At 41.5% G+C, this 22270-nt stretch overlaps 1 protein-coding gene across 23 annotated transcripts in view; it reads right to left on the reverse strand.

Annotated features, from left to right (window-relative positions):
• The window catches only part of celf2 (cugbp, Elav-like family member 2), a 236154-nt gene that overhangs the window by 15169 nt on the left and 198715 nt on the right, over window positions 1-22270 (reverse strand). For 12 of the 23 annotated variants that reach the window (XM_085437525.1, XM_085437516.1, XM_085437511.1 and 9 more), the window contains 3 exons: window positions 21507-21586; window positions 9185-9427; window positions 5384-5447 (listed from right to left, as the gene is read on the reverse strand). In XM_085437525.1, the coding sequence (XP_085293651.1) occupies window positions 5384-5447; window positions 9185-9427; window positions 21507-21586 (387 nt within the window). The remainder of the gene's footprint in view (window positions 1-5383; window positions 5448-9184; window positions 9428-21506; window positions 21587-22270) is intronic. The other 11 variants (XM_085437522.1, XM_085437519.1, XM_085437524.1 and 8 more) reach the window with 1 other exon arrangement.

Consider the following 22270-nt stretch of genomic DNA (forward strand, 5'->3'; position numbering starts at 1 on the left):
ATTGTCAACTCGACCTAATTCAAAGCAGACAGAGTCCGTCTTGTTTCTGCTTTATCGCCGTCCTGATGCACCAAAGTCGCTTGGAGGATGGCACCTGGCTGCGAGTGCTGCCAAGGCTTGGTCTGCTTCTTTGAAGGCACCATTTCAGAGGCAATAAAACTTCAAGTTCATGACATACTGTCCCAATAATTTTGGTCATGCAACCCCTATTTTCCCTAATGTGACTGTGGCGTTAAAACTACTGATTGAGGCCATAAATTCCAGCGGAAAGTATTTACTGAGATCATAAATCGAATGAGAAGTAAGTTTCCATTAGACTTTACTAGATGAGTCACTCCCTGCTGGCTATTACAAACAATGACCGTTTAGAGTACCTGGACATTATGCAGTCTACGGCTGGCCCCTATGTGATGCCAAATGATTGAAGCCTTCCCCTTTAAACTAAATATTAAAGCCCTCTCCCTTTCAGCAGTCACCCTCTATTTCAGGGACCCCTGAAGGCTGAACTCTCCTCATTGTTAATCTTCTTTCTGGCATTAAGCATACGGCCTGTACTTAAGCATAATTAATGCCTATGTGCCAACGCCTAAATGATGGCGAAGCAGAGGCTATAAAACACTGTCTGTGAGCACAACTCAACCTTTCACCTCACTCCACAAATACGCGCGTGTGTGTGTGTTAGTGTGAGTGTGTGTGAGTACAAAACCTCCGAAAGCAAACAGTCATCAGAGCAGAAAGTAAAGGTCTTACCACAGAGATGCTTCCTCTGCCTCGTGTTAAAAGGGTGGACACTGTCAATGTGAGGTGTATGCGTCGTATATACAGTTTGCGTGTATATACCGTACCATGAGATTACACGCACACACACACACTCTTGCACACGGATACAAATAAGACACACACGAACAAGACACCATGAAGAAAATCCATCTTGTTTGACACCGTGGTGAATGCTTAGAGGTTCTACAAAGATATCCTTCACCCAGACAGTCAAATTGAACGCAGCCAATGACGACAGATATCGAGGTGCTGCAGCAGGAAGTGTGTGTGTTGTGTGTGTGTAAACAAAGCTAAAGACACCAAGCGCGCGAGTGTGCCTCTGCACGCATCTGAGTTTTTCCCCCACTCATCTGCGCTTACTTACACCGAAGCCAAAACCAATCTCGTTTGCAAAGCGATTTTCTCCAATTTTCCGTCGTACATCACAACCCGAAATGGATTTCTACTTCTGCGCAAAGGTGGGGATAAAAACCGCCGCCGCTCTTTCTATCGCATCCCATGAAACGCACGCTCCAGCCTAATTCAAACAGTGTTGTTTTTCCAGATAAGGCAGACAATGCGCCACATGAGCGAGGAGATATGTGGTTTCAGCGCTGCTGCTAGATCTCATTTCTGACTCCACGGAGCAGGTAACACAGAGGGAAGGCTGTTTACAAGAGCTCTCATTCATACCTCTTTATTATAATCGAAAGTATGTTTTTATTTTGCAGACCTCCTCCTTCTCTATGTGTGAGGCAGAGATCCACAAACACGCTCGAGTGTGTTTACAATGCTAATAAATGGTCAATGTAGAGAATCACTTCACTTTTACCTTCGCTGCGCTTTTTCCCCCCACCTTCGTTTGTTTCCTCCTTTCCTTTCCACTTTTTTCTTTCCTCATCTTTCCATCATTGTCATTTTCCTTTTTCTGCCCTTGATTTACTTTCTTCTTCTCTACTTTGGTTCTTATGTATGTTTCTGCTTCTTTAACTTTCATTTTCTTATTCTTTCGTTTCCACATTTTTTCCTTTTATTCCCTCTTCTTTTCCTCGCTTTCATTTCCTACTTTCCTTGCTTTTTAATTTCCTCCCTATTCTTGCTTTACATTTTCCTTTCCCTTCTCTGCTTCATTGCTCTCCCTTCTTTCCTATATCCTGACCCCTTCATCTATCTTTCCCTACTTGCCCATTTCTTATCTTCCTTTTCCCTACTTCCCAATTTTCGTACTGGCCTTTTCCTCCCTCGTCTACATTTTTAGCTTTTCAGTACCTCATTTCCCACCAACCCTTTTCCTGGTCCATTTTTCCAGCCTTTCTTTTCTCTCCCTCAGTCGATGACAAAGACAATTCCAGCAGCTCCCTTTTGTCTCTATCTTTTGCACTCATTGCAACCTCTTTTCTGCCTTTTTTCTTCTTTTCTACACCCATTCTTACTTGCATTTGTCGAAGACAGTCACCCTCATTGAACCAGCATTTATTTTCAAGCCAGTTATGAGAGAAAAGGAGCAGGCCAAGAGATAAAAAAATAACTGGGCTAGAGAGGAATAAAGCGGAGACAAAGAAAGAGAGATCGTATGAGACAAATTCATTCTATTTTCCACATTGGGGCCGGGGTTTCAGGGCCGGCCAGATGGTTCGCGAGTGTGTGAGTACATATGTGTGCAGGGATGCACGTGTGTGCGTGTGCGCTCCCTGCAGCTTGTATGGCAGCGCCGGCCTGCACCAGGCTGCCGTTGGCTGCATCTAATTGAATGCTCATTGGTGTAATTGAAGCCTCTCAGCTCTGCAGCTCCTCGTGTTAAAGACTGGGACCAGATGTCATTCAGCTGTCTCACATCTCCTGCCAATCACTAATACTCGCTCCCTCTCCCTTCTCGCGCTACGCATCGCAGATGGAGGACCAACAGATCTCCAGATTCAGACACCGTTACTCACTCGCCGCTCCAAATCCTAAAGCCTGTTTGTCAGCGTGAGTGTATATTCGAAAGGAAAATGTATGTTTGAGCCCAACGGCAGAAAAATTTAAACAGCTGCGGGGAAACTGCGAGACACTGCAACTCAGGGGAACGTGACAGAACACGAGAGGAGACAAGACGGGGCTCGCCACTTTAAAAAAGTCTTATCACGCTCGGATCCTTTGGCAGTTTCTTTATGCGCGCTAAACAACATACAATTAAAAGCTGACACCTCGCGAAGAAAGCGAACCAAAGGAGGGCAGAACAGTCGGAGTGCGAAGGCTGGAGGGAGGCGTAAAGGGGAGATGAAGAAACTGTGAGTGAGGAGGGTGGGAGGTGGGGGAGAATCTGCAAAAAGGAGGCTTAAAATAAAAAAGCAAGAAAGAGGAGACGAGTTTAATGGAAAGAGAGAAGAAAGTTGAGATGATGAGTATCCACGAGTGCCTGAAAGTCTTAAATAACCCAAATTTTAAAGCCCTAAAAATTATATTTCTTAAATACAGAGATTTTATCTTGTTCAACATTTAATAGCAGAGCTTCTTGGCGAGCTCAAAGCTTAGATTAATACAGAACTGGGTTAATACAATATGCATTTTTTATTGCTGCAGCTTCACTTAGGAGAATTACTGTCCCATACCGCTTCATTTCCTGTCTTCACGTGTTGGAAAACCTTCACTGGCTGTTATTTGACTGCGCTTTGTCTATTGAAGGATTATGCAGATTAGTGCATATTCAATGAGATAATGCCTCATGTGCATGTAACTGTCCAAATGTAAGTCAGCACCTGGGGAAGTTTCCCGATAATGAAAATTTCTCCCTGTAAATACTAAAAATAATAACACTAAAATATTAAAAATTATAGATTTACATACTTTAAGCCTAACATCTACCTAACATCTCTGATGTTTAGAGCATCCAATAAAATCAAAATGTTTGATTATTTCTAGCAGATTTCCAGGTTTTATCTGAAGTTCGGTTTTCTGGTCTGGAGAAATTCGCGCATATTTAGGTAGGGCCTAATTTGCAGATTTAAACATAAAATTTCAGAATGCTTGCAACATGGAAAATATTTGTGTTAATGTAAGGAAACTATTGAGGAAGTTTAATTATGCTATGCTGCTTATAGGTCATTCAGGGCCTCATTTATAGAGCACTTTACTCAAAAACATGCCAAAAATGTACTTTTTTCTGTCTGCTGGGAGTAAAAGACATTTGCCGTTCAAGGTATTTCCACTTCATGCACTGTTCAAATTTCTGTTTTGAGAAAAAAAATGCAAACAGGCACATATTTATATGGGTAAATGCCTGATTTGCATAAAAACATAAACATACAAATGTCAGACCGGTTGCAACATGGAAAATATTTGTGTTAATGTAAGTTAATAATATAGGTTTACATTTCTCCCCATAAATACTAGGATCCAACATTCACAGCCAAGTATTACTGAGGTTTTATTGCTAAGAATGATTAAAAAGATTGACCTTCTCTGACTGAGTGTTTTTTGTTTTATGAAGTGATAAAAAATCTTTTTTGACAGAATCACTTCTGTTAAAATATTTGACTTTTGGTGAACTATTCAATATTTGAATTTCTATTCAAGAAAAGTATGCAATTCAGCACATATGTAGGCATGTAATATTTAATTTATACATTTAAAAATAATTTTTCAGTAAAGTTCAGACGCAGAAATAATTGTCTACATGTAAGTAACCAGCTGTGAAAGTTTCATGGTGATACAGGCTTGTAAAAATCCTCTAGGTCGCCAATAATTTGTAATATATATCATGCAAATTTACATTAAATCCACTAGCACTTACATCAATGAAACTTTCTGATTATATGTTGCATATTTTTATGGAAATTCTTACTCAAATGTGATTCGGAGCCTCATTTATACAAGATTTTATTCCCAAAATGTATTTTTTTCTTGCTGCTGGGAGGAAAAAAAAGCCTTTGGACAGTAACTAAATTAAAGAGTACATTTTTAACCTGGCTTTATCTAGTCTTTAAATTTCTGTTCTGGAAAAGTATGTAAGCTGGCACATATTTAGATAATGAATCATTTTCATATTTAAACCAGAAAATGTGTAATACATAAAATATTTTTCCAAAACGAAGCCAAGTTTTGCAGCGACATCTACTAGGTAAAAAATTTCAGCCTGCTCCCTTGTAGTGTCTTCCCTAAGCTCAATTCCTTTAGAGTGAACAAAAGGCTTAACTTTGCTTTGAACCTGCAGATACTCATGAAAGAAAGTATGGAAGTGAAGATGATAGATCAGAGGTCCTCCACAGGAAGAGAGCAGTAGATGGCGCCAGCCTGCAGTGCAACAAATCCACCAAAGGTGCCCACTTTTAACCATTTTCCGTGCTCCTTTTTCTTTCTCTTTCCTCCGTTCTGTGATTCATCCATCCCCGACAAAGCCTCAGTGCTACTGTTACACGCCCAGGGCACAACTCTTGTCTGGCCTCATTAAAAGATCAAGACAAATCTTAGCAACAGTTAATAAATCTTCAGGGCAAAGATCTCTCTTAACTCCACCACGCGAGTTCATCTGTTATGCTCTTTGGTCCTGTTTTAGAAGTCTGTGGGAAAAAAAAAACAGAGAGGCGCAACAAAGAGTCCACTGCCGTGGTAGATCTGTGAGTCTATCGACTGATTTTTGACTCACCGGCCATCTGCTGGATCCCGCTGAAGGCTCCTAGGTTACCAGAGGAGGCTGCTTGCTGAAGCAACTGGAGAAAGAAAGAGAGGCGAGGGGGAGAAGGGAAAAGAGGAGAAGAAAGTGAGCCAGTGGATACCGACAGCTGAATACATGTCTATACTATGCAACAGTGAGAACTAAACTTGTAATGAGCGGTTTAGCAGTGTGGTTTTTGCATCAGTGCTCGATGAGTAAATGAGCTGCTAATATAGTTTGATCTCTCCTCTAAGGAAACACTGTTTGTGTTCCACCGTGATTCTCTCAGACAAGTTGAGCATGAAAGCTCTAATCTAGCCGACTAATTAGATTCCAAAACAAAAGTGGAATACTGATGCTGTCAAAAACTCATCCTTCAAAGACTTGAATTAACAGCAAATTAACATCTTGTTTCTATTGTGTGATATTTTCTTTTCCTTCCCAGAATAGAGCTTAATCTTTTGAAAGGACTGAGAAAAGGGGATTGAAAGCGCAGAAAAATCTGGGAACTCAATTCGCAAAACAATTTTTTATCTCAACGCCCCACCTTTAGCTCCAAATAAATCGATATACAGTAAGGGAGAGATGTTTGTCTGAGCTCTGTTTTACCCTCGCTCAAAGGAGAGGTGCAAATTGCAGCTAGGATCAAACAAAATGGGAATCAAATCCCCGACATTTAAGAAGTGTATTTTAACGGCGGTTTAGGTTGTTAAATTAGAAACTAAAGAGCAACGAGTCAAGGGTTAGCTCCCCAAAGCTATTGAGGAAGGAGAAGAGGAGAAAGGGGTCTCTGAACCCTAGTATAAAACGAGAAACTTCCCAATCAAAAAATCAAAAGCGTCTAAACAATTTTAGACGCTGAGCAGCTGAGCTTCTGCTGCAGCAGTTTTTAAATTGGACATCAGACGATTCCAGTACGCTCCACGCCAACCTCCAGTTTTATTTTTACACCCGTTTAAATCCACAAAATTTAGACATTATAAATTTTCAAAGAGGACATCAGGCAAGCGCCTCTGTATCCATGAAATTATCTACTAACCATTTTTGATTCATACTTTTTGGAGTTAAAAGTAATGACTACTATTTTTGAAAATAGAAAACGGATAATTATTATCATTAGCAGAAAACCTCTAATTTATAGTTTATGCTAACAAATTTTGGAGAACAAGATCCACAAAAAGTTGCAAAAATCTGTTCAGGATTATCTCCAACACTCCATTCATTCACTTTTTGGTTTATCTTCTGGAAAATCCCATAATTTGCGTCACCCTCAACTTTATTTTGAATCATTTTAATACATACGCGTTACCCAACTTGCCAGATTATCTACAGACATGATCTACACGCTGGATATAGCTTCAACACATCTGTCGGCAAAACAATTAAATCATGTGTTCGTTAGTCTTCACACCCTAGTAACATACTTTTCCACATAATACTGTAATATGTTTCGATATCAGCGGCACAGAGATGTCATGCATTTACATAAAAGAGCGAGAGAAGGGTGTCAGCCTCTGATGATGATTTAGCATTTAAAAAGGAGCTACAACAGGACAGACCTCAAAGCACAATACTTTGTAAAATATCAAAGAAAACTGTTCCCACTAAAGGTGGAAACAATAGTTCTTCTTTGCTACCTAAAGCAAAAACACACTGTAAAGTACAAACAGGGTATGACGGCACAAGAGGAAGAGATGCTATCAGCTACAAAGATAACCAAGCATGTCCGGAGCGTTCGCTAGTTGCTTTACGTATGACAGGAAGAGCAAACGGCGGATGGAATTACTGATACGGTTACATAGTTGTAAAAGAACAGCTAAAGGACAGGTGGAAAATATTTTTCAGTTTTCAAGTAATAATCTGGCACATGTGAAGCTTTTAAAGATTTGTTGGTTAGGTAGTCACGTTATACATTTACGCAGCATTTCCAGGGCATACGTTAGCTAGGCTATTTTTGTGCTTATAGTTGATGTATGCCACTTCACTGGAATAGTAAGTTTGATTCTTGATTCTTCAGATCAGACAGTGTGTGATCAGTCAACCGCTAGAATGTTATGTTATACAGTGCATAGCATAATCATAAATATTAGCGCACATTTGCCTAAAATTGCTTAATATAGTTTTGAGGCTACATTGCTATTGCATTTAATTTGTAATTTTTTTAGTTAACTAAAAAAATAAAATACATCAATAAAGGATGTAAAAATTATTTACCATTAAGAAATAGTGAAATGCTAATTATTATTATTATTATTTTACTAGCTGGTTAATTATTAATTTGTAGATTACTACATTAATGGCTAAGGTAAGTAAGCTAAGGACATTATTTAGATGGCTATTTTGAAGCCCTGATGCTAGCAGTTGTTTACTTTTGCTTCGTCTAGCTCAGGGGTCGGCAACCTGCAGCTCTTTAGTCCTTTTAGTGCGGTTTGGGAAAATACTTTTTTTTTTTAAGTAATTAGCTGATTTTATTTTTTATTTATGTTAGTTCTTTTTTAACTTGTAGTTCTAAATTGGAAGATTATTGTGATATTGAAATATAAATATAAAATTCTATTCTATTATTTTTTTGATCGCTCAAAATAAGCGTCACACTTGTGGAAGCCGATATACCCGCCAAAACGCCGTGCATTTATCGAGACTTTCAACCCCAGGTAAGACAATTCTGGATCTTCGGATCCACATTATGTCAGCAGCTCCACCGTGGACTATGTTAAAAGCAAACACCGCTCACGCCTCACAGATGACAGCTTACAGTCCTGCGTAAAGATGAAAGTGACTTCGTACAGCCCCGATTTGCAGACGCTGTGCGCAGAGGTTCAGGAGCAGAAGTCCCATTGTAAACATATCACGGCAGACCCGACGATGTTTCCATGAACACGCTTTTCAGCATCTCTTTATTGACCACTTTTTACACACGGTTGCTGTACGCATGCAGCCGGTGTTAAAGCGCACAGCACGCCTTAGTTGTTCACACAAAGCATAAAGGTAAAAAAACAATATTACAGTGTTATCTTCATTTTAGATGTCAAAAAGTATTTGCGGCTCCCAGTGTTTTCTTTTGCGTGGAAATCGCGTCCAAATGGCTCTTTGGGTGTGAGAGGTTGCTGACCCCTGGTCTAGCTGTTCACTTAGGATTGTGAAAATATTGCGGTTTGACGAGTGCGTCACACGAGTATCACCTTTAAATTAAATGTAATATTTGATGACCTGAGGACCAGAACGGGCTCAAAAATGAAATCTTTAGGATAAAATGTAACTTTTCAGCCGTAACCTACACAAACAATAAACTGATCATAAAACAGTTGTTTTAGAATCCCTTGACTTAGTTATACATGAATTAAATAATATTCCTGATGAAATATAATTATGATTTCATTAATTATGTTTCTATTATTTGTCAAAAATTCAACAACTAAATTGTTTTAAACTATTGATTTTTCTACTTTCTGGCTTTCCACCTCCAATTTAATACTGAATGCAGATCTGTGAACACCATCGCAATGAGCACTTCATGAGAAATTCAGAAACAGGACGTGAATCCCTGCATTTTTATCTGGCGTGAACATTTTTCAGATATCGAACATGAAAGATCATCTTCTGGCAACCTTAATTCAGAGACCCCATTTCCTCACTGCGCAACTTTCCCAAGAGTAAGATAAAGGAGAGGAACAATGGCAGCTCTAAAAAAGGAATTACAGAACAAAAGGAAGAAATGAAGAAGGAGAAGACGGCAGGCCTATGTTGGATAGATTTTTTTGAGTTAGATTGTTCTTGTTTGGGGGCACTGACTGCTGCTGTGTTGGCCACGGGGCTGCAGTAAGGGGTTGTGGAGGAGGTGATGGAGGTGGGCGGCTCGGCGGCGCTCCTTACAGCCAGATACTGCGGGGTGAGGCCGCCCAGGCCCGTCAGGCTCCCCCAGGTGGTCGCACTGTTGAGCTGCTGCATCTGCTGCGCCAGCTGCTGCTGCAGACGCCGCTGCTCCTTGTCCTTCTGTGTGTCGGCAAACTTCACCACGATGGGAGATGAGCAGCCCTGCGGAGATGGGAGGATGAGGAGGAGCGTAAAGAAGGGGAGGGAAAGAGAGGAAGAAAGGGAAAACGAGAAGGATGAAGAAAGGGAGAAGGGAAGAAGAGAGTGAGGAAGTGAGATAAAAAATAAAGAAGTGATAGAAGATGAAAGGGAAGTATAGAAAGGCCACAAGAGGAAATGGGAGAAGAAAGAGAAAAGGAGTCAAAGGATTGTTCAGGTACTTTGTTGCTTGCAAACACACCTGTAATAATTGTTGTACTGAGTGAACACAATATGGGCAATAAGCCACATGTCTACAGTGATGATTCACACCTGAAATCATCCACAAACATCTTTGTATTAACAAACTTAACTTCAGCAAAGAAAGAAAATATTCTCAATTAAAAAGTCCTCTCTTGCGCACACACACACACACTCACTCAGGGACACAGGACACGCACACACAGTCACACAGGAAACTTGAGTCTAAAGCCGGTGGGCTTTCTTCTTTCCCCCAAAAGGGCTCAGTTATCTCTGAGTCCAAAACGGTATCACCAGAAACAGATTTCCCGAGTTCTCCAACTATTTCATCATCTCATATGAAGAGAGACTTGATCTGTGTGTGTCTGTGTGTGAGTGTGTTAATATGTGTGAAAGAGGGGGGGAAAGACCTAGAGAGAGAGAGAGTGATTTGGGCGACTACGAAGAGAGGTTGAGAGGGCAAGAGAAAGATTTAGAGATTTTAACGGTCACTAGAACGGCATCTAATTGTTCGAATTCTTACGCCTCAGAGCAGCGGCAGTGTGTGTATGTGTGTGTGTAAGAGAGATGATTGTGTACGCACACTGAAGCTGGGTAACAAATCAGACGTCCAACACGCTTGCTAACAACTATGACACGAAGGAGACAAAAACCCACAACGCTCCTGATGAAAGCTGCGGTGCCGGCTGAAACGAAGCTGAGACGGCAAGTCATAATCTATCACACCACACCATTACTCACGCAACGCAATCAAAGCCTAACTAGGGGCAAATCCGTTCAAAAACAAAGGCAATCTGCCACAGGAGGATAAAAACCTTTTGATTGAAACATTTAGTTTGAGGCTCGATTCCGCACTCGGCGGGGGAGAGAAGGGATTTGCCTACTTTGCAGATAGCGCTGCACACGTTTTGGAGCGGAGATGTGCTGAATGACGGTTGTGTGTGCCGGTGCAGGTATTTTGTGCAAGAGTGAAAGCGAGCGAGCGTTTGCACTTCCTTCCTTCACTGTGGATCAGAGCGTGTACTGTGAAACTAGCTTTTAGCATTCACACTTCAGTCAGGACCACTTTGGTAAAAATAACACCGTGATTTCCATTTGCATTTATTTAGATTTGGCAGTACCGGGTGTTCCAAAGTAATGAGTTTGTCGGACAAACCGGCCTTTTCATGCGTGTTTGCTGAACAGGTGTCTGAGATCATTTAGTGCGAGGCACAGGAAGAACGATCCCCAACATTTAGGGAGTGAAAATATGCACTTTACTTTAAATTTACTGAGTTTAGGGACAAGAATGCGACAGTAACATATAATCTGTACCCTTTCTGGACACAATTTTGCATTCCTGAAAAGAAAATCTGTCAGTCTCTGATGCTAACACGATGCTAGGAGTGAGATGCTAAAAGCTGAGGGCATGCCAACCCCAAACAAGCAGCCCAAACTTGATTTTTAGGCCTCACCATTTTTGTGTTGATACTCATACATTTGGGCCATTTATCCCTTTGAGTCAACTTTCTTCTGATTGGCTGCCCTCTTACAAACAGATGGTCTAAACAGGAAGTGGAAAGTGCTTCTGTGCGCACAGCCAGAGCTGCATGCCTGAGATGTCCAAATAAGGGATATCCTCTCTGTGACATCATAGAGATCCAAGAGTAGAAAAAAAAAACTGTGAGAAGCCTGAGCTTTTGTCTCACAGGGAGTATTTGTACATACACTGATGTCACTATTTAAAGCTATGGCCATGTTTAATATGAGAATCCACCACTGTAATTACACACAAGGCCTAAAAATTCATTGTTTTTTTTTCCTAAATATCCTCCAAAATAATCAATTAATAATCATTAACACCTTTAGAAGCGTATGCCTACACTTTGACAGTATGACTGTCAAAAATAAAGAGTCTAGCCTAAAACTTTAATGGGAAATTAAATGAATTTCAAAGCCGAATTAATCTCTTACCAACATCACATCATCACAACTGATGGCTGTTGGCTTTTGCACCAAATATTATGCCTTTAATCTCGGTATAAATTGAGACACAGCATTGAATCATTTTGATATGACTTTAATTGGTTCAGCAGCTTCATTCTTATAACAAACACATCGAAGAATACAGATGCATGCTTTTTTTTTAAAGCTCTGTGTTTTCTCTTACTGTGAAATGCGACAATCTGACCAATGACAGAATACACATCACATCCTGAGCAACATTAAAAACTAGAGTTTCTGTGTAATTTAAAAGCAGACCTTCTTTGTCAGATAGAACATCCAGTGTATCTGCTTCCTTGTATGTGTATGTGTCTGTTTCCGTGTGTTACTGCCCTTCTTCTGTAGGCCGGGGCCTGACTTATCAGCTGAATGAGCTCATCTCCTGTCTGTCGGCGGCTCGGCCATATTTACTCTGTCTCTTCACTGGTCATTTTGCCTCTTCATTCTGACCGCCGACAGATAAAGTAGAGGAGACGACGGGAGAATTGTATTGGGAGGGCGAGGGTTAGTCGGGGCCTCGCCGTTGGAGTCGATTCCCCCTGAGAACCGAGCTCCCTATCCCGCTCTGCTAAATATCTCATCACTCCAGTTGACACCTTGTGAGTGAGGGGAAATGCAGCCCGGAATGAGAGTCCTGCTCTGGGAGGAAGGCTGAGGGCCACAGGCATCTACGCCTGATGCTGCCGGCTGTTGCACTTTGAAGCTGTTTTTCAGGTGATTGCCTCGTTGGTTACCTTCGCCCCTAAATGCTGAGGATACATGGAGAGAAAGTGGCAGCTCATGCCATCTATTAGTTTTGCTCAAAGAAACAAACTATCCTGCTTTTACCTTAAGGGGATTTTTTAAAAATTCATCACAGATTAGCAGCAGCTCGAACTTTCATATAAAAACACTCTCTGACTAAAGAGCTAATCAACCTTGATTGAGATGAACAAGCATCTAGAAAGCCATGTATATCAGAAGCTGTTTTGACAGATGAACTCCAGGCAGTGTCAGGAGGATTACGTTGGGACTTTGTCCAGCTGGTCCTTGTGAACCACATGCTCAGATGGGGTCTCACTTCTGGAAGTACTCTGGCTTCAGCGATGGAGCTGCATGGATAGAGAGTGCAACAGGCAGAACATGGGACCTCGTGCTCCCTGCTCATGCCCCGTGAATTCAATTGACTATTACCTTTTCTTCTATAACACAGTCTGTTACTTCACTGGAAAGGCAGGAACATTTAATATCTGATATGCCGGATATTCTTTTTCTGCTCATTTTAGAGGTCACCATGGTGGACCATCTGCCTCCATCTCACCCTGCTCCTACAATCCCTTCTGTCACACCAACCCTTTCTATGTCCTCATTCACAACATCCACCTTCTCTGCGGTCTTCGTCTTTTCCTCCTGCCTGGCAGCTCCATCTTCAACAACCAGTACATCCACTATCCCTCCTCTCAACCTGAGATATCCCTCTGATGATGTCCACATTTCCAATCCTGTCCATCTTGGTTACTCCCAATGTAAATATTAGCATCTCCAGCTCGGCCTCCTGTCTTTTTGTGAGCTCCACCATCTTCAAAACACACCTCATAGCAAGTCGACCATCTTGTAAATCTTCCTTTTCACGCCCCTGTCACTCATTTCTACCTTCTTCATCCAGCCTGGACCTCTCGCACTGTCCATTACTTTGGAAGATTGACAACCCGTCTCCCTCTCATTCACACACAAATTTTGTCTTGCTTCAGCTGACTTTTCTCTCTTGGACATCTCCATGTTTACACAGGTATCTCATCAGGACCACCTAGCTTTCCACTCTTCATACTCTTCATAGCTACCCTAATTTCCACCATATTAATCCTCTGCTCCTCTACTTTCATCCATCCATCCATCTCTAACATCCTTTCCAGTTTGGTCTCTCTCTGTGATACATTTCTCTGCCAGATAACGAAGTTAAAAGCTCAGCACTAAAAATGCAGATTATCAATCTCCACTGATGACTCTCTGGAAATTGTTCTGCAGCAGCCATCTTTTGAATTGGACTACATGGACTACATATCTAAAGTTTAAACTTTGCATGGTGTGATTATAAGTCTATTATAAATATATTTTTAAACAGAAGCCATGGCAATTTGGGCAATTATGACTAACTTTCACTGTTTCTGGGCAGCTAGAGGTATATGATTCAACTTCATCTTAAAATAAAAACAGAACATAAAGGTGAGAGTCTGGAGAAAAGTGGGCGAAACTACAGGTTTTGAAAATACGTCATAGCTTTTGGGATAAATCCACAATTCCAGTGTCGAACTGTTTGCGCAGAGGTTTGTGTGAAGTGTCATTTTTTTATATTCAACATCCAAAAATTACTATTAAAAGCACTGGATACACTTAATTTTTCATATAGCATAGTTGATGCTGTGGCACGATGGGCATATTTTCAGATGCTTCCATAAATTTAAACAAGTAGTTGACGTGCTTGGATTCCCAAAGAATTTGGACTTGTAACTTGTGTATGTAACTAAAAATAAAAATACTCACACATTGTGTATTTTACAGTTTTGGTAATTAACCTGTGAAGAAAAAAATAACTTTCCAAACCCTCGCTAACTAAATATGGCAAGTATAAAAGGACTATTAAATCTTTGTCATAGTCTGGTGTGATAATCTCCTTACACTCGTCTCTTTTTCTCCCATAGCTGTTAAAATCATTAACTGCAATTTCAGTAGAGATGCATACATCTCATTTTTAGCTACACGTGTCTTTCATGTTCTATCATATTCATCCCTCTGCAACAATGAAAAATAACTCGTCCCCATTTGCAAGTAATTTCATAGTTTTTACTGCAGCTGCATTTCCTTTCTATTCTGGTAGTTGCCATCATATTCCACTGAAATCTGCATCTCGTGAGCTTCACAGTGCCACAAAAGATTAATAGGCAACAAAAGATGGTGACAGGTTAACCTGCACTTGACCCATGACGTCAGTCTTTCCTTCTTTCACCAGAGCCTTTAGATTAAAGCCCTACTTTAGACAAGGACACCTTTTACACAACCCTGTGACAAACAGTGGAGTCTGACGGTTTGGCCGAGACTGCCCTTATAAGGACATTCAAAGGAAACATCGCAGCCTGCGATCCAACATTACTGTTAGTTTTTTTTTTGTCCATATAGACACGACAGCATCACACAGTTGTTGTGTCGGCTGCACATCCGTGATGGGACTCTCCCGTTCCACCACGTGTCCAAAGGTGCTCTATTGGATTGAGCGCTGGTGACTGTGGAGGCCATCTGAGTACAGTGAACTCATCGTCATGCCCACAAACAACATTGTAAGATGATTTGAGCTTTGACACCTGGTGCATTGGCCTGCTGGAAGCAGAATAAAAGGATGGATGTGATCAACAACAATACTCAGGCAGGCTGTGGTGTTTAAATGATGCGTTGCTGGTAGTAAGGAGCCCAAGACTGCAGCTCCAGACAACAGAACCAAAAAGATTTTCGGGATGTATTATCTGGAATTAAAATTTTAACAGGTTAAAGAAAAAGAAACTAAAAATATAAAAGCCCAGAGTCTTCTGCCATTTCTTTTAAAATTACCAACTACTACCTATAGCCACCTATAACAACCAATGAGGGTCACTTCTCTCAGGAATTATCCCGTTTCCAACAACCCATCACGCCTCTGTGATTTAAGTCCATTTCAGAGTGTTTGACGAGGCCAGTGTTTATCGGTATCTGCTGATACGATGGGAGTCTGTAAAACCCTTTCTGCTGGGTGTAATTACACCACATGTTGAGTAAATCTAAATTTGTAAACCATCTGATTTGCTTTAAATTGCCCACTTTTGAATACAAACAGCAGGGGGCGACATAATGGCTTCATCTCGCTTACGGGATATTTCATGAGTCTCCTGCGGACAGTCGGCTCCTCACAATACACTGACTTTATTGATAACAGGCAACTAATGTTACCCAACATATGAATACTAATGTGTGGTCATAAAAAGAAACGTTCCTGTTTTGCCTCAAATGGTCTCTGGGTTCATATTCAACAACAGCAATGTGGCTCGGTGCTGGAGGTGAAGCATCGATTCCCATTTTCAGCTATTTTCAGGAGACAGATTTTCAGCTCCAGTCAGTCAAGTCTCCCATGTTGCACAACTTTCACATCTTGAAAAATAAAAAATAAAGCGCTCCGAGTCTCATGGGAGAATTTTTTACCAGAAGATGCTTCTACGGGGGAAAACACTCTATTCTGAAATGCTATTTTTGTCTGTTTCTTGCAATCTTTTGACAAATCTCCTACACAGAAATGCCCGTCTCAGACAGATATCGTAACAGCATTTTCACTGAAATATAGATGTCAGTGCTGCCATCATGCAGCAGGTTGAGTGCGCTTGATAAAACCTCTAAAATATGCCTCAGAAATTTCACCTGCGCTGCATATGCTTGATGCCCAGGTGTCACGCCACAGTTCCTGACTGACAGATGGGTCTGTGTAGGCCGATGGCATGACAGCCCGTGGTCTCAAAATTACACTGCAATGATCACCTGCTGTAATTACGGTATCCGACTTTAAAATGATGTAATTACAGCGTATCGATCAGCCGAAAATACCACCTTAAGAAAAAGGGGGGAAAAAGTGAAACTTTTGTCTGTGACTTGGATCGACTTAACCAGGAGTTCACTGAGCTAATAAAGCCAACTACGCTCCCTGAAGCCAACGCTCTGAGACAACCGTGAAGAGAGCATTACACATCGCTTCCCATCTTTCCCAAAATGCTCAGATGCACTCGCGCGAACTGAACTTATAAGCTCCGGTCCGTTTACCTTGGAAATCAATCTCTCATAGCTTTCAAGAGAGTTTATGCGCTCTGAGCCTTCTCCATCTCATTTATTTACCTCTCGCATAGCCTTCAAATGTCAAACCATGTTAACTTACCCTGCTAATAGGAAGTCAGGAGCCCCCGATATCTATAGGAGTCTGCGCGTCACGTCTGAGCTCTTTGTGCATGTTGTTTCAACTCATTGTCCCCAAAACCCAGCCTACTCGCTCAGAAGGAACCGTCAAAATCTGTCAAAGGCAATACTTGGAAAAGCACTCCCTCTTTAAATCGTGCCATGTTTAACTGTTCATTGTTGCATGTGATTAAACTTCTCCTTCCACTTTAGCTTCGCACTTTATTATTTATAGACTGTCTCAGTTTTTCATCAGTTGAAATAATTGTCGTTGTTTTTTCTTATTTTAATAGTGTAAAACATTTCCATTACAGTGAATTAAATCTATAATGAATTAATTCCCTGCCTTTGTAATAATATATATATTAAGAATCCATATTATGCAGAAAAGGTTTGCTTTGTGTCCATTTTGAGATTCCCAGAAGCTTATAAAAGCTGTCGAAAACAGACATCTTGAAGGTTGGATTGATGAAGACATCAATCCAACCTTTTAATCATTTTCAACCTTAAAGTGGTGCAAAATTCTCCCTCTAGTTTTGAATGTTATCAGCTCACTGAAAAGCCATTACAAGTCGTTACCAGTCTCACACATGCTGCCCCAGTCTCACACATGCTGCCAGGCTCCTCCTCCTTTTTGTAGCTGTACCTCATTCGATCCACCCTTCAGATTAAGCGCAACAAAACATAGTGTGAGCTTGACACATCAACCGGCTTGCTTTTTCTTTCCTAGTGGTTGTCTTTAGGTTTGTTTTCAGGCACCAAAAATATGGATGGCTATTTGTTAGGAGGTAGAATCGGTTGTTTGCTGATGAGAAGTTGGGTAGTTTGATCCCTGAACCCCAATTTGCCCCCGATGCATATTTACTGTGTGGAAGATAAACTGCATTTAATAATGTGCTCTATGAATGTGTGTATAATGCAAAAAGGGCTCTTGAGTATCCTTTTCCTTGATCACCAAGACATTTATTTACCTTTGGAAATCTTACATGCACTTCTTCAAACTACCACTAGAGGTCTCCTGCACAAGCTGGAGTGCCTACAATGTTTGAAAACCATCTTCTGAGTTGCTATTAGACGAAGAATTGCACCTACTGGCTGTTCATTGAGCTGATAACATCAGAACTGGGCGACTGGATTGCGTTTCCTGTCAGCAAGTGTGGACACACACATCACCTGTCGGTGTAAAACAACGCTTGACTGAACAGCACGACAAACTGAAGCCTCCAGACTGATCCTACAGCTGAATCAACAATTCAGCTTAAATTAGACTTAGATGGTACTTATAACACCGGCAGAGCATATACACTCTAGAACACGCATATACATAGTAAACTGTGACTAAATTCAGAGTAAATTGAGACTATTTGGAAAACAAAGACGAATCTGGCATTTTGTGACAAATACTCGAGACTCATAAGTTAGGCTAACTCAGACTCCTTCTGTTAAAATAAAACATGGGATCATCCAGCCTTATACGGTGTCAACATCAGCCCCTGATTAATCTAATCTCCTATTTTCTTCCCACTGTCAGTCTGTATCTGTCTCTGCTCTTCACTACAGTCGACAGATGTGTTTGTTCACTGTTTAAACAGACACTGCTGTGTTTTCGCTCATGCTCTACTTAAGCTCTCGTCTAAATGCGCTTGAACGCTTCTGCATTTCCGACGGGGGGTCGGAGGGGGTGTGTGTGCACGTATGCAGCAAGCGCAGGATAATACACAAGTGTCCCTCTAGTTTCGTGCGGGAAAAGGAAAAAAGAAAAAAGGTAGGAAATAGAAAAATCAGTGTTGATGGAAAACTGCACGAGGGGAACCTGAGTGCTAAATGAGTCTTTATAAAAGGAGTGAATAATGTAAAGCACAAATAAAGCACAACGAAGGCGACCCACTTTTCTCCGTGTGTGTCTTTAGAGGTTCGACGGCGAATTACCCGTCCCGCTCATATCCACTTTCATTACGGCCTAACATTCAGAGAGCAAGGGTGTGTGTGTGTGTGTGTGTGTGTACAAATGTGTGCCGGCGTGTACCTGAATGTCACACCGTAATGAGAATGGATATGACAGTGACAGGGCCATCAACGAATGGGCCCCCGGTCTGCCTTACTTCTTCCTCGTGACATGTGGCGCGTACGTGACAGGGAATACACTCACACAGACACACGAACACACACATCACGTGCACACAATCTTTCTCTATCTAAGACAGTGGGGTGCAATAGAGCCAAGACAATAACCAAACTCTATTTACCAGACCTCATTCCCTCATTCGGACTCGAAGTAATTACTTTTAAATTGCAAAACTGAGGAACATTAACAAACGGATGCGGCAATTTAGGTCCGCCTGGGGCTAGACAGCTTGTTTTCAAATGGAAATGAAGGTATTTTGCCATTGTCCACTGTAATATTGTTGTGTTATGGTTTAAAGCTTCCCTTTCCCCCCTTTTCCTGTGTGCATGATAAAAGCAAAGGGGCACTGGTAGTGTTTACCGGCCCCACTGTGGCAGACAACTTGCTCGGAGCGAGGTTAATTCTAGCCTAATGCTAACGCCGACGGAGAGGAGCGTCGCTCCTTCGACTCAGAAAGACAGACACCGCTGCTGTTCGGCCACATAAATCAACACAGACACTGATATTCACAGTGTGGCAACATAAACAGAAAAACCACACACATACTCACAGATAGACAGACAGAGGGAGGAGCATGCGTTTTCCCCACGTCAGGGTCACAGCACATCAATAGCAGCCATGATTATCATGATCAGCTCTAATGAGGGGGCTACGGGGGTGAATGCCACTCGTTCTTTTTTCCCCTTAACACAGCCTGTTATTACCGCTTTTTTTTGTCTCTTTCTCTCTGACTCGCAGGGGTACACACACTCTGTGCTCGTCTTATACCATGTAATTCTCTTCCCAATCACACTCCTGTCATCCTGCCCTGTCACAAGGCCTGACAATGCTGACAAGGGCGCCCCAAAAACCCGGGTGAGGCAGGGGGTGGGGGGGGACACAAAAGAGCTGCGACTAGGTCCCCATTATGGCACCGCTGGGGTCACTGTGCAACTGATGAGGTCTGTAACAGCACCTTCCAATTTGCAGTTGTTGTGTCAAGGGTGCTGCTTATTTGTCACAGTTTGGAGACTTTGCCAAAGTTTGCCCTAGTTGGAAAATCTGCGATTGGAAAAATGGAGACTAAACAGGCGATGGTGATTTTTATCCCAAGGCCGAGGACGTGACTGTGCCAGCTTCTGCTAAAGCTCTGGATGGACTTCTAGCTTTTAGGTGAATGTGTCACACTGGTCCTCTGCACACCTGGCATGTGGCGTTAGAGGTCTGCACAGGTCCTAACCTTAAGCCACAGTATTGTCTTTAACACCCAGTGCAGCTTGTACTTCCTAATTGGACATCTGAACTGGAGATTCAAGGCTAGATTTCATTGTATTCTTTCAAAATCACACAAAAAAAGACGGCTATTGCAATACACACTGATTTGCAAATTAACTAAACCCAAGCATAATCTGAGCCTGAAGCTTTATACAAATAAACAAAAGACCCAAAACCCCTGAGTGGCTCAAGTTATATAATAAATCTCTCCTTTCTTTCTGAATGGCAGCTCCACAGATGCTACAGAAGTCAGCAGCACCATAACTCTTTTATGGAAAAGAGACATCTTATAAATGAAAATCACCTCATTTAATAAACTCTCGTCAAATTAATCATTATTTTTACCGCCCGCATGCGGCGCAGGAAAGCCGAGACTTTGTTACAACTCACATTTCCTAAAGATACAAGCTGAATTCATTTAAATTTACACACCGAATAAAAGGATTTAGTTGGATAATCATAAAGATTGAAAGCATAGGCAGACTTGTACCAAACAGTTAATGCTTTAAAAAATCATCAAGTAAAAAAAATCATCAAATGAGAAGTGAACAGTTATACTCTGTAGGTTGAGGGGATGGAATTGGCCTCGTGTGTGAGTGAACAATGAAGGATTTTAAGGATAATAATGGTTAAAAATAATAATAAAACTAATGTGAAATAAAAAAGTATACACATGTAAATAATGTTTATGGACTGTTAATAAGATAAAGACTACTTCAGAACATAATTAACACCTTTGAGTATTTACATTACTCATACACTAACTTGTAACTTAACAAACAGGGTTTAAAAAAGTATTATTGTTACTATTCTTATTCACAATGTTTATTTTAAACCCTTAACAAGCTTTGTTTTTTGTTTGATTAGCACACAATTGCAACAATAATTATAATAAAGAGTTCGCAGTCGTCTGAAATGATCTCTACACATAGAAACTGCCAACGACTTTATTAAAAGTAATCTAATAAGGCCGTTAACACTTTTACAGTCTTATTAAAGCTTCCTGCATGTTAATTAAATCTTTGTAAGGACTCAAAGACTGTAAATAAAAGGTGGATGAAGGGTTTTGCATGCTCACATCTTTCTTTGTTAACTAGTGGATGATGTCAGAGTGGTTACAGCCACCTTTTATATACAGTCTATGCTTGAGTAGCACTTACCAACTTATAATCGCGTTTCACAAAAAGCTAAGCATTTGCTAACTGTTGTGGTTTAAAGATTTTATTCTCCTCGTGCTGAGGAAAAATTGATACCACATTTCTCTTAAGCGAGCAGAAAAAGACCTACATAATGGTTACGTATTAAAGCAGCGCTCCTTTAGTCCTTACATTGAGGCATTCAATTCACTGGACCTGTGTCAGAAGTGCTCCAGGAAATGTTACTCGGCCTAACCTATTAAGTAGCAAGTCGCGGCTTTTACTGAAGAAGTGACTCAAAGATGAGACAGACATATAATTGCCAGCACAATAACAGAGTGAAGTGCATGTATTAAAGGCACTAAAGAGACAGAGAGTTGAAGAAAGGGCAAGAGTACCATACCTCCATAGTCTGAGACTGGTGCATGGCTTTGATTGCATTCTGTGCCATAGCTCTGGTGGAAAACGTGACAAACGCACATCCTGTAACGAGGGAGGGGGGGCAGAGGGAGGGAGGGAGGGATGGAAGGGGAGTGGGAGGGAGGGCAGAAGGGCAGGAGGAGGAGGGAAGACAAGAAAGAACAAAAACAAGACAAAAGGGTTGGACACGTCGTCGTTATAAAAACCCAAAACAGAGATTGATACAGAGAACAGCTCACAGGCAGACAACAGTGTTCTCAGTCGCTGTAGAAACAACAGGCGAAAAACGAGCACAGTGTAATGACAACCACAACCCCTCCCCGACCCCCGCCCCATCCACCACAGGACACCTGGGACAATAACCATCGGAGCGTCGGATTGGCTGTTGATGCCTTCCCTCGTCCTTGCCCCTCCTCCTTCTCCTTCCTCTCGCTCCCACACACACACACGCACACACTGGCCGAATTCGTCATACCTGTATTCAACTGCTCTCATCTCTCAGCAATTGAGCGGTGTAAAGCAGGCTGAATATGCATGAAAACGATTTGAATCCATTTGGGCCGTTCATGTTGTTTTGTGTGTCTGACTGGGTGCCCTCTCTTTCTGTCTTTGTCAGACAGGAAAGAGATGTGATAGAGGAGGGCGAGGTGAGGGGGCATCAGCAGGGGGCTCGGGAAGACGGGAGGATAGGAAATGATATTAATTCAATCCACAGGGAGAGGAAGGCCAATAGGAAGTGGAGGTGTG

The sequence above is a fragment of the Copadichromis virginalis genome, linkage group LG17 (genome assembly GCF_057382275.1).
Source record: "Copadichromis virginalis isolate Kocher_CV1m ecotype Utaka linkage group LG17, C_Virginalis_male_GT1.1, whole genome shotgun sequence".
NCBI classification, from domain to species: Eukaryota; Metazoa; Chordata; class Actinopteri; order Cichliformes; family Cichlidae; genus Copadichromis; species Copadichromis virginalis.